The following is a 17,592-nucleotide window of genomic DNA, read 5'->3' as shown; positions in this document are numbered from 1 at the left end:
CCTCATCAAAATAAAAAGCTTCTGCACAGCGAAGGAAACAATCAGCAAAACTAAAAGGCAACCGACAGAATGGGAGAAGATATTTGCAAATGACATATCAGATAAAGGGTTAGTATCCAAAATCTATAAAAAAACTTCTCAAACTCAACACCCAAAAAACAAATAATCCAGTGAAGAAATGGGCAAAAGACATGAATAGACACTTCTCCAAAGAACACATCCAGATGGCCAACCGACACATGAAAAAATGCTCAACTTCACTCATCATCAGGGAAATACAAGTCAAAACCACAATGAGATACCACCTCACACCTGTCAGAATGGCTAACATTGACAACTCAGGCAACAACAGATGTTGGCGAGGATGTGGAGAAAGAGGATCTCTTTTGCATTGTTGGTGGCAATGCAAGCTGGTGCAGCCACTCTGGAAAACAGCATGGAGGTTCCTCAAAAAACTAAAAACAGAACTACCCTACGACCCAGCAATCACACTACTAGGCATTTATCCAAGGGATACAGGTGTGCTGTTTTGAAGGGACACATGCACTCTCATGTTTATAGCAGCACTATCAACAATAGCCAAAGTATGGGAAGAGCCCAAATGTCCATGGATGGATGCATGGATAAAGAAGATGTAGTATATATATACAATGGAGTATTACTTGGCGATCAAAAAGAATGAAATCTTGCCATTTGCAACTACTTGAATGGAACTGGAGGGCATTATGCTAAGTGAAATTAGTCAGAGAAAGATAAAAAGCATATGACTTCACTCATATGAGGACTTTAAGAGACAAAACAGATGAACATAAGGGAAGGGAAACAAAAATAATATAAAAACAGGGAGGGGGACAAAACAGAAGAGACTCATAAATATGGAGAAAAAACTGAGGGCTACTAGAGGGGTTGTGGGAGGGGGGATGGGCTAAATGGGTAAGGGGCACTAAGGAATCTACTCCTGAAATCATTGTTGCACTATATGCTAACTAATTTGGATGTAAATTTAAAAAAATAAAAAATTAAATTAAAAAAAATAAAGGGAATATAAGACCCACCTCAAAAAAAAAATTAAAGGAAAAGGAGGATCTTTCCCCAATACTTTGCTCTATAATTAAAAAAAACACGTCCCTGTAGTAGGTTGAATAATGGCCCCCAAAGATATCAAGATCCTAGTCCTGGAAACTTGTAAATGTAATCTTTTTTGGAAATATGGTCTTTGCATATGTAATCAAGTCAAAATGAGATTATACTAGATTAGAGAAGGCCCTAAATCCAGTTTTACTGGTATCCCTATAAGAAGAGGACATTTGCACAGGAGTTTCTCAAAACACTTGGAAACTAAAAAACACATGCTAATTAAACACTACACTTCAAAATAATCATAAAGGAAATCTCAAAGAAAATGAAAGAAGTACATTGAGCTGAATGCAAGATATGAAAACTTGTGGGGCTTAGCTGGAGCACTTAGAGGGAGATGTATAGTGCTGATTGCACATGTTGGAAATGACAAAGAGTCTCAGTAATCTAAGCTCCTACCTAAAGAACCTAGAAAAAGAAGAGCAAAATAAACCCAAATCAAATAGAAAGAAGGAAATTATATAAGAGCAGAGATCAATGAAATTGAAAATAGACAAGAAAATCAATGAAACAAAGAGTTTGAGCTTTGAAAGTTCAATAAAATTGATAACTCTCTACCAAGACTATTAAAATTAAAAAGAGGACACAACCTATATCAAGAAGGAAACAGAGGCTATCACTGACAGACCAAGCAGTCATCAATATGATAATAAGAGAATACTATAAACAATTGTACACACAAATTTCACGACTTAGATGAAATGGACCAATTTCTCAAAAAACACAAACCACTATGTTCATCCAATATGAAATAAATAATTTGAGTAGTCCTTTATTAAAGTAATTGAATTTGTAATGAAAAACTTCCCCCGAAAGAAATCTGGAAGCCCAGATGGTTGCACTGGAGAATTATAACCATTTAAAGAAGAATTAATACTGGGGCACCTGGGTGACCCAGTTAGTTAAACGTCCGACTTTTGATCTCAGTTCAGGTGATGGTGATCTCAAGGTTCCTGATATTGATCCCCACAACAGGCTCTAGGCTGAACAGCACGGAGCCTGCTTGGGATTCTCTCTCTCCTTCTCTCTCTGCCCCTCCCCTGCTTGCACATTTTCTCTAAATAAATAAATAAATAAATAAATAAATAAATAAATAAACTTAAAAAAATTTAGAAACAAGAATCCAATGACTCCAAACCCAGCGCTCTTTTAAGCCATTTCCTGCTTTAAGCTGCATACATTATATTCCTATTTTAGTGATCCACTTCAACTTCCTTAATAACTGGGTCCTTTTTGAACAGTCTGCAGCCCACTGCTCATATGAAATGTAAGTGCCTAGGTTAGCAGTGGAATCTTTTACATCCCTGCTGAAAATTTTAGTGTTTGGGTTTTTTTGTTTTGTTTTGTTTTGTTATTTGGTTGTTGTTGTTTTTGGACTGGATTAAGACAGAGTTCTATGCCAATTTTTCTATAAGGAACCTGCTTGTTGAAACACACTGATCCAGATCAAATCCCAGCATTTGAAATTCAGGAAATTGTACAACCTCCCTGTTCAAGGGAAGTGTTTTGTACTCCTTAACATAAGCACTATGCTGCTGGGGATGTGACAATCTTTTCAATATTTAGAAAGATATGCTAGTGGGTGGTATTCACTGAGATGCAATATGACCTTTCTTTCCCTGTCCTCTTCCTTCTGCTTTTCATCACAGTCATATATCAATTTAATCAGTAGCTTTCTGCTTCCTGGATGAGTTTCAATAGAAATGTGGATACTTGGGTGTTAAGATGTCCATTTTTGTGTGTTCATATATTTTATTTAGTCTATCAATATAAAGTCACTAAACTCAAACTTAAAATTACAGAATCATGTGCAGCAATGGTAACTGGCCTGGAAAAAAACAAAGCAAAAAACGATTTTAGAAGCAAAAAGATACCAGTGAAGGGGAGCAGATGTGTCACCTGTAGTAAGCTGTGGCAACTGTAGGGCTCATTTGATTGTTTCCCATCTCTTAAGAGTCCCTGTCCTTTGTTGCCTGATGAACACTATCCTGAAAACTGTTATTTCATACATTTTGTCATTTGGGGCAGGAACGTTAAATCTAGTCCCAAGCACTCCATCTTCATTAGAAGCAGAAGTTTTTCAATTCCATGGAATACTATACAGTTATTGAAATAATTATAATTAGGATTAGAGAAAGATGAAACAGGGTTACAAGTGAAAGCCAAAGCTGTGGAGTAGCATGTAAACTATCATTATCACTAAGTGAAAAACACATATGCTGGTAGACTAAGACTGAATGGGAATAAGCAAAGTAAATAGCAATTGTGCCATGGTGGTGGGATTATGGGTTTCTTTAAAAAAATGTACCTTTAAATGCTATAATTACTTAGGTTTTATAAGTTTTATAAAGTGAGAATTTTTAAATCCAGCTTTCCTCAAAACACACTAAGTTCCTCAGAACACAGTAAGTCGAAGGACTCTGGATTGTTCACACATTACACACTGCAGGTCCTGGGTAAATATCTGTTGACTGACTGATGAGGCAAGGCTGTCAACTGCATAGATGCCAGACTGATAGCCAGAGCTATATGGATGTCTTGGCCTCTTTTCCTAGCATAATTGCAATTAGTTTGCATGTAAACAGAACACTGCTCTGTTTAAATTAGCCTTTTTCTATGTAATTTCCTCCATTTCATACTTTCTTGAACAGAATGTTAGGTTAAGCAGACGTATTGTGTTCAGAAAGTTTTACCTACGTACAAGTAGCTTGTTATCCTTCAAGGTTCTTCTGACTCGTCTAAGAATTAAATTTACATCAGACAGATTAACAGGAGAAAATTAAACACGGATATATCTTACATACGTACATAGGAGAGACCCAGGAAAACTGAGTGATTCCCCAAGATGACTGAAGCCATCATCTTAAATACCATCTCCAGCTAAAGACAAAAGAAGATGCTGGGACTGGGGGAGTCAGTTATAGGAGGTGAGCAGGAAAAGCACAGTAATAAGGGTAAGAGTCTTGTGCAGATCTAAATGGTCGTTTACTCCATTGATGAGTTTCTAGTGATTTAGACTCTTCCTCCTCTTCCTGGTACAAGGAGGGAGACACCCTTACAAATGGAGATTTCCCTTATAAATATAAATGTCTCTTACAAAAGGGTAACTTCTACTCAATTTTCTGAGCTTCCCCTGTGTTTGCACTTTCTTAAAAATATTCAGCCTAAAATAATCCTTATGCCAGAGACATATTTTGGAATGGTAAATTCTCCTCCCCTACAATGACCATAGTTGGAAAATGCACTCCAAAATCAGCACTTTATATTTAAAATATGTGCTCACAGTATCTCCCATGTTACAGAAAAGCTTAAATAGTAAAATGACTTGCTGTCTACATAGTCCCAGAAACACACAAATCCTTTCAGACAAAATCACATACAGGCCTGAAAACCAAAGTGAGAGTCCACCCATCCAGCCTATCTATACTGCTCTTGGAATCCCTTTACTGTACATTTGAAGAATGCTATAAAAATAATACAGTGCTGTGACATACAATATTCGTTTGTGCATCTAATATTTATAAGTTCCTACTACGTGTGGTAAGCCTTGTTCAAGATATTTGGGGATATGTTGATAAACAAGACAGTCCTGCTTTCATAGAAGCTTCATTCTATTGCAGGGATACCAAAAATACGCTGATAAATGAGGTTCCTTTGAACATTCCTTCGTCACATTCAGATGAGAAAGCCTGGCAGATGACCACTCCTCTTTTACTGATGGGGAGATGGAGACTTTCCATGGGAAAATAACTTTCTCCAGGTCACAAAATTGGTACATGGCAGAATCAATCAGGAATTGACCCTTATCTTCTGAAGCCTAGGCCATTTTTCTCTCTGCAGCACAACCACCACTGCAGTGATCCAGCCAAGGAGCTGTGCCATGGGCACCCATGGAGTGGCAGGTAAGGTGGAACACCATCTACAGGGAAGGCTTTCTGGTAGGTTTTTCTGTTCTATGCCTTTTTTTCTTGCAGTTTGACCTTATCTGCCAGACTACAGTTTCAGATCACTGAGAGCAGGTCCAGATTTCATCTTTCTATTAATGTGCATCCCTAAGATTCTCTCTAATAAATATTTCTATTAATGTGCATCCCTAAGATTCTCTTTAGTAACATCTGGTGAATGGATAAATGAACGACACATTCAGTGGCTTAGGAAAAAGATGGGGACAATCTAGGCTAATGAGGAGCTGGATGCTGCCCATGATGGGATGATGCAGTCTCATGAGCCTACTCACATTATTTTTGAAATGTACTCACAAGTCTAAAAGATCTTGAGCAATGGCATAGAGCTTAGCTTATTTTTTAAAGGTACTACAAGTACCATCCTAAGTGCTGGGGGCCAAGGGCAGGCTGCCCCAAGATGGGCCAGCTTGACATGAAGACTATTTTGAGTTAAAAAGCAATCAAAATCCAGCAGATTCAGGAAAAACTCTTTACCTCCTCGACAACTGCTTAAAAAAATTAGATAGAGGCCCAGCTCCAGACAGAGCTATCTCCATAGATAACTACAGTATACCACAGAAAGAGAGCTATCTCCATAGATAACTACAGTATACCATGAGCTAGGGATGGGGTATAGGGAGGAACCTAGCAATGCCTGTTTGATCAAAGTCCTCTGTGTGTCCCATTGTTTCTGAGTGGCCCAGAAAATATTTGTTTACTAAACATTTACTCTTTTTCATTCTTCTTAAGGATTTCATTCCTTCCCTTTGAAGTCCCAGATCCCCACCCCCTTTTCCTTAGTTCAGACGACATATATAATGACATATATACCTCATTTTGCTTGACTTCTTTGAAGTTTCCATGTCTGTGTGGGTTCCCTGTATGTACATTCATAAATTTGATTCTCTTCCATTAATCTGTCTCATGTTGATTTGATTCTTAGTCTGGTTAGAAGGACCCTGAAGGGGACAAGACCTTATGGCTCCCCAACACAAGTACAGTGGTTGCTGGCTCCCAATAAGAAATGGCTACAAAATGGCAGCTGTGGAACACCACTCAAGTGCTATGCCTAGATGGGATACTTCTCAAAATTAAAGTCTTTTTTATGTTGGCAACATACATTAACTAAAGAATCAATGTTACAAGGATAAGGATCCATCCATTTGCCCTACGGCTCTCTTATGTACGTACATCTGAGGCAGGAGCAGCAGGTTCAGCACACAGGGATTCCATTCTAGAAATTCTTATTTGGCCTTGAACACTTCTATAAAGAGATGAAAAGAGAAATGGTATGCACATCTTATTTTCCATTTAAATCTAAATTTTCTATTACACAGTAAAAATAAGGTTCAAAACAGAACAAATATCTATTTTTCTTAATATATAACATCATCAATCTTTGAGGTGCTGTTATTCCTACAGAGAAAGTTGCTCTGCACAGTATCTATAAAATAAATCATCTGGACCCTCATTAGAATGAAGTTTGTTTCGGGTTTCAGTGCCTCTGGTTAACAGTGGTGAGCAAAAGCAAGCTAAAAAACAAAACAAAACAAAACCCGCCAACGTGTATGAGTGAATCTTGATTTTTAAACCAACTGCAATTACAAAAAGAAATGCCTTCAGGCCAAATTTAATTTTGTTTCCTGTAATTAGAGAAACTCTGCATTCTTTGGCTCATTAACAATTCATTTCTGTCAAAATTAGAATTTCGATGCCCAAGGTAAGAATGCAGCTTCCTGGCACTGAAGTCTAAGTACTAGTTTATTTTTTAACAAATGAGTGGACGGTAAGAGAGAAGGGGAGGGGGAGGAGAGAATATGAGTGAATGAGAATCTGGGTTTTAATATTGAAATTACTTTTTCAGCCTTAAAAATTTCCTGAGGATCTGTTATAGAAATGTGTTTTGTTTTCAAGAGTTTTTCTTTTACAGGCCCCATCACTCCACAAAATGAGAAACTGGAGTCTGATAACAGATATGATAAAAAGCATGTCCTTAGAATAGCAACGCAGTGACAAAATGGTACCTGTGAAACCCTCTCAATTTATTCAAAAGACAAGAAATTAACAGAATAACTGGATTTTTCTGCAAGGTTTCAAAAAGTCAATACTGATCCAATGGCTAAAATTTTTCCACTCATATTTCACAGGACCCATTAAAAAAATCAATTTACTTACATCATTTATTTTTAATGGTAGAAAACTAAGAAAAGTTTGAAAAAATTATATTTTGGATATCAAAATATATACCATTTAGGAAGTATTGATTTAAATTGCACAAAACAACTACTTAATGAGTAAATTCAGTCATATGTTGGGGCTATAAAATACTTACTATGTATTTCTTAATGGCTTGACTTTCAGCATCAAGTCACATAGAGTTACTTACAAATTTGCCCTGACATCATTTAAAAATAAAATTCCTAGAAGACTATCATCTATATTTTTAAATTTTTTTCAGTCTTTGACCAAATTTATAAGCCAGTTTACTCTAACTGAATGTTTTCTTTGTAACTGTGGGTACTTCTTCAAGGTCGTTCACTTTCTGCTCTTTATTTATATTATCTCCTTGCACACTGCATTTTGTCTCTTGGCTTCAACTAGGAGCAACTCTGACATCTGCATCTCAAGCTATCTACCTTAGATATAGACCCAAATATCCAACTGCCTTTAGGACATGCAGTCTGGATGTCTAACATTAGACACCTTAACCCCAGGTGGTCCAATTAGACTACTCTTCCTCTTCCTCATCCTCCTTCTTATCCTCCAGTGTCTCCTCTATTGGTGACAATAGCCACCCTCTACCAGTCACTCAAGACTAAAACCTCCAGTCATCTTTGACTCATTCTCTGTCTTCTGTATGAAAGTTTGTTACTAACTTTCTGTCCACTTTTTCTACTTGGCAATTTCTTGAAGGCAGTGCACATACATTGAACCTCTTGCATTCTTAGCACCTAGCACAATGCAGAACACTTACTAGGTGCTTCATGAATATTTTCTGAGTGAATAAAGAAATAAACAATCTGAGTAGCGAACTCAGTTGAAATATTTGCACATTCCCCACCCCAGATCTGCTTGGCTTGAAGCAATTACTTTCAAGAACAAACTGAGGCTTCCATCTGTTCCTTAAAAGCAATTAAAGGCCACTATATTGGCTTCTAAATAGTATCTTTTTTAATTTTGAGAGAGTGATCACGTGAGCAGGGAAGAGGGTCAGAGGAGAGGGTCAGGGGAGAGAGAGAGAGAGAGAGAGAGAGAGAGAGAGAGAGAGAGAATCCCAAGCAGGCTCCATGCTCAGCACAGAGCTCAACATAGGGCTCAATTCCACGACCCTGGGATCGTGAACTGAGCTGAAATCAAGAGCGGGATGCTCAACAAACTGAGCCACTCAGGCTCCCCAACAGTAAATATCTTTATATGTGAGACAAACAGCATGTGAATGAATACATTGCTGCACTGTCCAATATGGCAGCCATTTACCACATGTGGCTCAATTGAAATCAAAATTAAAGAAAATTTAAAATTTATGCCTTCAGTCACAGCAGCCACATTTCCAGTGTGCAGTAGGCACATGTGACTAATGGCTATGGTATTACAGCATATTAAACAGCATTTCTATTATGACAAAAAGTTCTATTGGACAGTGCTATATCAAAGGATGCAGTGAGTTATACTGGACAAGACACTGACTTTGACAACAAAACGTCATGAGGTGATTATGACTTGCTTTAAGTCCACTGGCTTGGATATCAAGAATATAATAGTTTTCCAAATTCTTCCATGAATGTGTATTTCACACTTCTCTCTACATCAGGATAGATGGCAAATTTCTGACTTATAATCAGAATGTAAAAGTTACACATAAGCACATACATTGCTTAAAAAAAAGCATTAAGGAATATTTCATACCTAACTAGTCTGTACATGTAAATAGTGAATTCAGGCTCAGGATAGGAGGCATAACGGAGGGTTTGTAGCCATAAAATACTGCTGGCCTTTGGTTAGGCGCAGTTAATATAAACAGAACTTTCATTTTTCAAATTGTATCAGTTAATTTTCAAAAGGAAAGAAAATGATCAAAGAACACTCTGCTAGATGTATTTACATGGAAAAAATACTTTCTAATATTATGAAGAAAAGTACCTCTGTATCATTATGTAAAACCTCAAAATGTTATTCCTAAATTGGGTCTTTAATGTTTCTTATTCTACTTTAAATCTTTACCAAGGTTTGATGTTCATTGCTAAAGAACTCAATGCTACTGAATTACTTTAATGGAAGGTTGTTCTTGGCTCAAAAAAGTCTACTTCTACTTACTATATAAATGAAACTATAGATATGAAAAACATGTCCAATGAATATTGTCCTTTCATAAATCAATGCAGTATAAACTAAGGTGGGTTTTGAACAGTTGTGGCAGACAGGAAAACTGATGACAGTAAAATATAATCTTAAATGTCTCTCCTTTAACTTAACAGCTGAGATGATTTAATATGAAGTGATGGAAGAAAGCAAAACCAGGTTTCCCTTCTTGGTTGCAGGCTGTGACCAGAGTTTAAGAAAATAATTTTCAAGGTTACTTTAACAAAAGCTAATCCATAGGTTCATAGAAGAAACCCGCTATCACTCTCTGTCTGAAATGGGAAATCTTAGGTCAAGGTGCAGGCAGCCACTTTTGCTTCAGGCCCAACTGCATCTCAGCCATCCTTGACAACTGGATTGGAACTGGCATCACCAGAGACTACCTCTTCCCAAGTCACTATACTTTAGGTGGTTCCCTAGGCATTATGCCTGACACAGCCTCCTATTTTTCCCATTTCCCTATTTTCACCATTGTGTCCAACATTCCAGAGCTGCCAGGTGACAGAATTTGAGGTTGCACAGACTTGGGCTCAAACCTTAGCTTATATTTCCTAACTTTGAGTCTTAGAGCAAGTATTTTAGCTTCCCTGAGCCCCAGCTTCTGAATGTTTAAAGTGAGACTCATAGTATGTACCTTGTATCATTCTTGTAAAGATAAATTAACATTTAGACAAAGTGCTCTGTAATCTGTACAGTCCAACGTGATCATCTCAAATGCCCTCATTAGTCATTCTCCCTTTGATTGCTCCATTCCTTTAAGTTCTTCTCCACTTAAATATATGATTTAGGATGTATAAGACTGTAATTTGCTCTAAAATGGTTCTTTTGTGATTTTAATTCTCTCTCCTAAAAATGTGCTTCACAAAGATGAGTTCTGCATATGTTATTGCTCTATTCCTTCAGATCCAAGAAGCAGATTCTCCAGTGTTAAGCAGACTGGGAGGTCAACAATTGCTATTGCTATCAGGGAGGAAGAGAGGTGCTGTATGGCTATGCAGCTCTCCATAGAATGCGCACTTGTAAATAGCCCCTGAATGAAGGCACAAACTGATCCCTACTAATACAAAATACCCTGCTTTTTAAATATTTCTTTTCTTTCACTGTAACACTGTAACACTGTAAATAAATTATTGGAGAACATCATCTTAATAGATTTACATTATTTGAAGATAGAATTTGTTTTGAGAAACTCACCCAAAGACAGATAGGCAAAGGGGATGATTTTGATCAGTTCAGGGAATCAGTAATTTGAAGTGAGTACTCCATCACCACCCTCAGTTATAAGGCAATTGCTAACTAATCTTACTCCTTACCCACCACCAATCTCACCTCTGACGGTAGGGGAGACACTATTATTTACTGAGTTCCTACCATGTGGTAGGTGTCTTACACATATTATCTCTTTGGATCCTAAAATAACTCAATAGCATGTGTTCTATTATCATCCCCACTTTACAGATGAGGGAGATAAGGCTCCACAAGGTGAATAATATAGAAGGTCATGACAAATGACAAAGTCTGAATATAAACCTGGTCTGCTAAATCCTTATACCAGTGAGGGCAATAGTTATGTCACCACCATTCAGGTTAAAAGGAACAATTTGCCATATCAAAATATGCCTCTTTGTCACAAGGATTATCTTGAGCTGGTTATTTTTTTATTTTTATTTTTTAGAACGTGAACAGCACCAGATGCATTGTAGCCTTGATTTATTTTTGAATAGAAAAAAAGAAGAGACGGGATAAGCTGGTTAGAGGTACAGAAAGGAAGTGGCAAACAAAACAAAACAAAACTCCACAAATGGTGTCTGCACACACACCTCTCCTGGACTACACCAGTGTAGCTCTGAGCTTCAGTTGCAAGGAATTCCAAGTTCTCAGGATCTTGAAAACTTGGGGCCAGCAATCCTTATCGCACTGCTTCTACCAGCTCAGAAGTCCTGCCTAACATCATGAAATAAACCTGACTGTGCAACCAGACTGAACAGAGGCAAAGAAGACCTTGTCGTTGTCAGATAAGAATTTTCATCTTTGAGCCCTTTTGTGCATAAGCACATCATCCAGGTGACCAGTTCCCACAGATCGGATATCTACACCCTTTTCTCCCCAGCCCATCATCTAATTGGATCAAATATATGTTACAGACGTTGGCATCTCTCCACTACAGAGCCACATCCTTGGTGATTCTTCCATCAATATTCACATAAACCCCTTCTTCTTCATAGAACACCAGAAACTCCATGCCATCTGTGTTGGGGAGGATAATGATTGCATGGGGTTGGATAATACACTGGATCATAGAGTGTGGACTCATGTGTGTTGGTAGATAAATGTCATAAACTGATCCTGAATCCACATCAACAGCATGGAAACCAGCGCAGGATCCATACAACACTTTCAAACTCTGGTCTTCCTCAACAGTGAGATCTGCTAGTAATGGCTTATGTACCAATTCTCCAAATGACTTAAAGGCCATAAATTTGTGATATGGTTTGGGTGCCCACACATACACCTCCACAGAACTCTTCAAAGTAATTACCAGAAATTTTATTCTTTCATATTTTACAACTTTATACTGTACGCATCCTTCCAAATCCTATATAGCTGTCCATCCCTGCTTCTTCTCAACTTCTGAATCATTGTGAAATATTTTATTTCTTAACCAGGACAAATGGTAGACATGTAACTTTTCCTTTCTGCCAGATATTGTCATGAAGACATTCAAGCCTACAAGGACATCCATTTGCTGAAGTCGCCTTTGGTTGATCAGAGAATATACCTTCCCTTGGCCACTTCTGTCCAGGAGCATCAGGCCACTCTGTACCCATTGGCAAATTCACTCCTTATAAGGCAACACACAGAATCTTGGAGTTAATTCTCTTCTTACATTTATGAATCTCTGGGGTGTCATTTTGTTGCCTAGTGTTGGTGGGATTCATACTGACTACAGAGCCCTTCTGGGTAGGATCTTGCCTTATGGCTTCTGGTGTCATTCCATCACAGGAAAATCCCACCACAGAAGTCACTGTTCTCCCACTAGATGGAGAAATCTGTAGTAATCTGGGGGTTATAAAAGGTGTAAAGGAGAAGGAAGAGTTGTGTTTCTAGAATGTGCTACCAGCAGCTTGAGTCTAGTGGACAATTAGAGTGTCCTCCTTGGATGGGATCATGGCTGGTTCACCTTCTACATCATCATGGACAATCATGGTTTTCATGGATTCTGTTTCACCATTGCTCAGATTCAGAGATGATGCTACTCTGGTGTCCTCTGGTCCAGAGGCGGGTTCCTCACCCCTTCTTGTTCTACATCATTGCCTTCCTCATCTGTCATCCCTGACTCCTCACTGGATAAGAAATAGTCTGCCATTTTGTGTGGGGGTCTCACATCTTCCACTTCTTGAAGCGCTTTGGCCAGTACAGTCAAATCAGCAGGCTTGAGAGTTCTAAAAACTTCTTATCTTCAGGTTTTTTCACTGCATTTTTGAGGCACTGAGATGGATAGTCATTGGATTTGGATGACAATCTCACTCTGAAGAGCTCCCCAGAATCGCTCTGAGACCCAGGGTGGGACCCAGGCTGGGATCTTGAGTTGTTGGGCCCCCAGGAACTGCCACTACCAGGCCTGGGCACCAGTTTCTCCACTCTCTCATACAGCAGCCTGGGCTCAATACTGCTGGTGAAGTTTCTTTGACCTGCTTGGCTATTTTGCTGTCCACTGCCTTGCAGTGGGGAATCCTGCTGGGACAGAACAGGGAAACGAGATGTTGTACTCACAGGAACCTGTGGCTCAGTTGGTCTCTGCAGGGCAGGAAGCATAGACAGAGTTGCCACTGGAAAAAGACTGATCTGAAAGGCAATGGTGCCTTTAATACTCTGCCTGTCTGCTTCGACTGGGCTTCAGGGGATGTGTGGTTAGTTTTCCTAAATCTGTCTTCCACCTCTTGAACTCTGTCAGCAGTGAACTGGTTATTCTTAAGAGACACAGGTCCTCTGAAAACTGGGTAGAAGTTACACTTTTGTAAGAGAAACTTACATATAAATGGTAAATCTCCATTTATAAATGGTAAATCTCCATTTATAAGTGTATCTCCCTTTCTAGAAACTCTTATCAATGGAGAGGGCAGGGACTTAAATCTGCACAACCACCATACTTTTTTTTTTTTTTTTTACTGTGCTTTTCCTGATATCCTCCATAAATGGCTTTTTCCCCATACCAACATCTTTTATCTTTAGCTGGGTATAACTTTTAAGGTAGTGGCTTGGGCAATTTCAGGAAATTTCTCGGTTTTCCTGGGTCTCTCCCTATGTGTGTATACAGGAGGTATATATGCTGTTAAACTTCTGTTTCTCTCCTGTCAATTTGTCTTTTATTATAGGACATCTCAGCCAAGAACCTGGAAAGGGAGGAAAACTTACTTTTCCTCCTCTACAAGGGAGTAGTAGAAATCAAATAATCTTTAGTTTTGCTCAGCTCCAGCTGGAAATGTCCACATGTTTGGTATGACTTTGTTTTTATTATTATAGCATGTATGCCCTGTAAATTAATTGACCACATGTTAAAATCAGTTCCATTCCTTTATAGTCACACCACAAGCTAACCTATGAACATCTTCCACAGAATGAACCACAAATGAGTATGTGTTTTTACCAACTCTGCCCAACAGTCTGTACACACTACTATGCTCTCCATTCTTTCCAAAAAGGGTGTGAACTTGCCTCACTTCTGGCTCCTTCTTGGTTTTTCTTTTGGAAAGCCTCTGCTTTCCAGGACAGGAGCAGACTGATTCACCAAATCAATTTAACATCAAATTTGCCAAAAGCCAACTTGCCAACAGACCCTTTGGCTAAATGACCAATAAATCAAAGGGATCTATTTGCAAATTGGTCAAATATACTGATGTAATAAAAACCTGTTTTTTCAAACTATTCATAAAATTTACAGTGCAATGGATTGCCAGAGCTCAAGCCTGTAGTAGAAGGTAAGGAATTCAGAATTCTGGGACCTTCAGATACCAACTTGGTTCCCAATGTCCTTCTCTCATGGACACAAGTTCCTGCTCAACCCAACATGAAGCTGTGCTGGACTGTTGGCTCTCCTTCATTTCTTTTCCTAATACAAAATTTCCCCTTATTGTCTGCTCCATCTGGCTACAGCAGTATCGAGCTGGGGTACAGACACATGGAACCTTCATTAAAATGCTAATTAAAAAACTGACCAAGCAAAATATTCCAGGTATCTTCAAAAACTGTTAAAAAAAAAAAAACCTTTCAATTTACTCTAGAATCACTGAACTTTGACACTTAAAAGACACACATTTTGGGAAAATTGGCAAACTTGGCAAATGAGTCTGTGGTGATAAAATCTGAAAACATGCTAGAGCATTGAAAAAAATAGAAAATGAATTCTTAATAGAATTAATACTACACTAAAATAACCTAGAAGTTTTTCATATGAAATCCCAGAATAAATATTGTTGCTATTCATAAGAACAGTAAGCTTTTTGTGACTTTTAACTTCTAACAAATTGCACACTCCTTAAAATGTTGATAACAAGAATATATCCACTCACTATATTTAGGAATGTAACCACTGCATATAATTAATAATAATATATTCATATGAAAATATATCAATTATTTTAATATATAAGGGGTCCAAACTACAACCTTTGAGCCAAAACTGGAAGCAGCATGCTTTTGTGTGAGGTAGGAATGATTTTTGCTTTTTTAAAAAGTTATAAAAAAAGAAAATAATATGCTATGGAGACTTTATACAGCCTGTAAAGCCTAAAATATTTAATATCTGGTCCTTTTCAGAAAACTGTTTATCAACCCTTGGAATATATTCAAAAAGCACATTTCTTAAGACATGCTTTTTGATGAAGCAATGCATTTGGGTAAATTTTGTAAATTGGTCATTTGATGGATTGGTTTGGAATGAATTGGTTTTTGGCAATTTGGGCACTGGAAAAATTGATCATTTGGCAGAAAGATTTCCAAGAATTGTTTTTTGTGAACTCACCTGGAGCTCATCATGCTTTCTCTCAAATGCAAGACTATGGAATAAATAGATATGTCAAAATTTGACAAAAACATAGGCAGGTGAAAAATTTCATTTCTCCCAATGACTATAGAAGCCAATGAAAAACCGAGTCCCACCAGAGAAACCCAATCTTTTCTCACTTGGGAAAGATCTTGATGGACTTGAAGTTGTTTAAGGTCAGAGTCTCCTGCTAACAAAGGGACAGCAAATCCCATGCCCCTCTTTAAAAAAACATTTCAGCATTTAAATATGAAAATACTTTGTGAGTGCTTCCAAAAATGTTTTTTTGGCTTAAATGATCATTTTCAGTCTCAAAATTTTTTTCTTTCCTTTTTTATGGAAGAGGTAAAGTATGATATTTCAGATACTCTGGATAAAAGTAGTGTGCTTTGAATGTACCAGTTTTCTCCAGTAGACTTTCCAATCCAATTTATACTATTGACTATCCTATATTGAAGACCTTGGCAGCTTTTAGGTCTAAATTCTGGCAAAAAGAGTATTTATTTTCTGACCCATTACTACAGGGCCAAAAAGGAATAGAGCAGGGAAATGCTTGCGGTGTGTGTGTTTGTATGTGACTGTGTGTGAGCTAGGAGAGAGGCAGAAAGTGAAATAAGATGGCTTGGGAAATACTTGGATCTTCTCCTCTCAGATTCCCTACTCTGGGCACTGTACCTCTCACTGTTCCTTGGCCAAAGTGCCAAGAGAATTGGTGCTCACAAGAGGAAGACTTAAGGTCTCTAAGATGAATGTAGCAAATGCATCTTCCTTTCTTCCTGCTCAAGTCACAGAAATTGATTTTTTGTGGCTTTTAAAATCATATTCTTTGTGTGGGCTGATATGTATTTGATATATCATGGAAAAATCTGAAGCTAATATAGCTAAGCTGATATGTAACCAAACCTACATCATACGGGAAGTTCAGATGATTTTACATATTAGAATATGAAGATTTAAAACAAAATGTTAAGTTTCAAATATTTAAAATATGGGGTCCCTTGGGGGCACCTGGGTTGTTCAGTCAGTTGAGCATCAAACTCTTGATTTCAGCTCAGGTCCCAGGGTTGTGGGTTGGAGCCCCATTTCAGGCTCTGTGCTGAGCATGGAGCCTGCTTGGGATTCTCTCTCTCTCTGCCCTTCCCCTGTTTACTCTCTCTCTCTCCCTTTATAAAATGAAAATTAAAACAAAATATAAAATGAAATAAAATAAAATAAAAAATAAAATAAATAAAATAAAATAAAATATGGGGTTCCTTTTAAAACTATCTGGCAGGTAATTACTTTTATCACATAGCTAAGAAAACTCAATCTTTGTTTTAGTGATATGTTAACAGACTTGTTTCCAATCACTACTAATACACAACTATAAAGGAACCAAACTCAAATGTTCCAATCCTCATATATTTCAGTGTTTTACATAGGATGGAGTCCAAATGGGAAAATTTCCACCAAAGGCTTACACCATCCATTTCAAAGAAAACATAACTCTCTAAAGCGCCAGTTTGAACTTCTGTAATGTGCTTTTTTGGTTACACCAGTTTTCCACAAACACATCAAAAGAGGAAAAACATCTAACAGCACTCAGTGGTATTTCCTCACTAAAACAGAAAAACAAAGAATGCACAATACTCATAACATTTAGAAAGTACATACAAATCATCAACATGGAAAAAGCCACAGCCTTGTGTCCCCTATACCTCAAAGGACAAGTAACTAAGCAGTGCCCTGATGTCAAAGAATGAAAAGAAAGAAAACACCAAGTAAACAAAAACCCTATTGCTATGAAAATATGGTCAGTAATCAATAATCCAAAAAAAAAAAAAATCAAAGTTTTATCATCTTTAAAAGATTATTGCTATTATTGGCCTCTTATGAACAACATGAAAATATTAAGTAAACAAGAAGGCACCTTTAGAATCTGATTAGTGTTTTGCGGTCTGCCCCTTTCTCAAACATAGAAAAGGCAACATATAGTGTTGATTGGTGAATCACTGGAACATGCCTGGACCTCAGCCTGGATACCAGCTGCTAACACTACCAACATTCATAGGCAGACTGAATGTCAAAGCTACACAGTTCTCCATCACATATTTGTGGAAAATTCATTCC

The 17,592-nt window shown here is 37.7% G+C and overlaps 1 protein-coding gene and 1 pseudogene across 3 annotated transcripts in view; both read right to left on the bottom strand.

Annotated features, from left to right (window-relative positions):
- PASD1 (PAS domain containing repressor 1) overlaps positions 1–17,592 on the bottom strand; it is a 114,401-nt gene that overhangs the window by 16,382 nt on the left and 80,427 nt on the right. For all 3 annotated transcript variants that reach the window (XM_019435784.2, XM_019435786.2, XM_019435785.2), the window contains one exon: positions 6,273–6,345. In XM_019435784.2, the coding sequence (XP_019291329.1) occupies positions 6,273–6,345 (73 nt within the window). The remainder of the gene's footprint in view (positions 1–6,272; positions 6,346–17,592) is intronic.
- Positions 11,350–13,660, bottom strand: LOC109258703 (mitogen-activated protein kinase kinase kinase kinase 4-like; annotated as a pseudogene).

This window comes from Panthera pardus, unplaced genomic scaffold (genome assembly GCF_024362965.1).
Source record: "Panthera pardus isolate Hobbes unplaced genomic scaffold, ASM2436296v1 HiC_scaffold_27, whole genome shotgun sequence".
Taxonomy (NCBI): Eukaryota; Metazoa; Chordata; class Mammalia; order Carnivora; family Felidae; genus Panthera; species Panthera pardus.
This window is presented reverse-complemented; position numbering and strand designations above follow the sequence as displayed.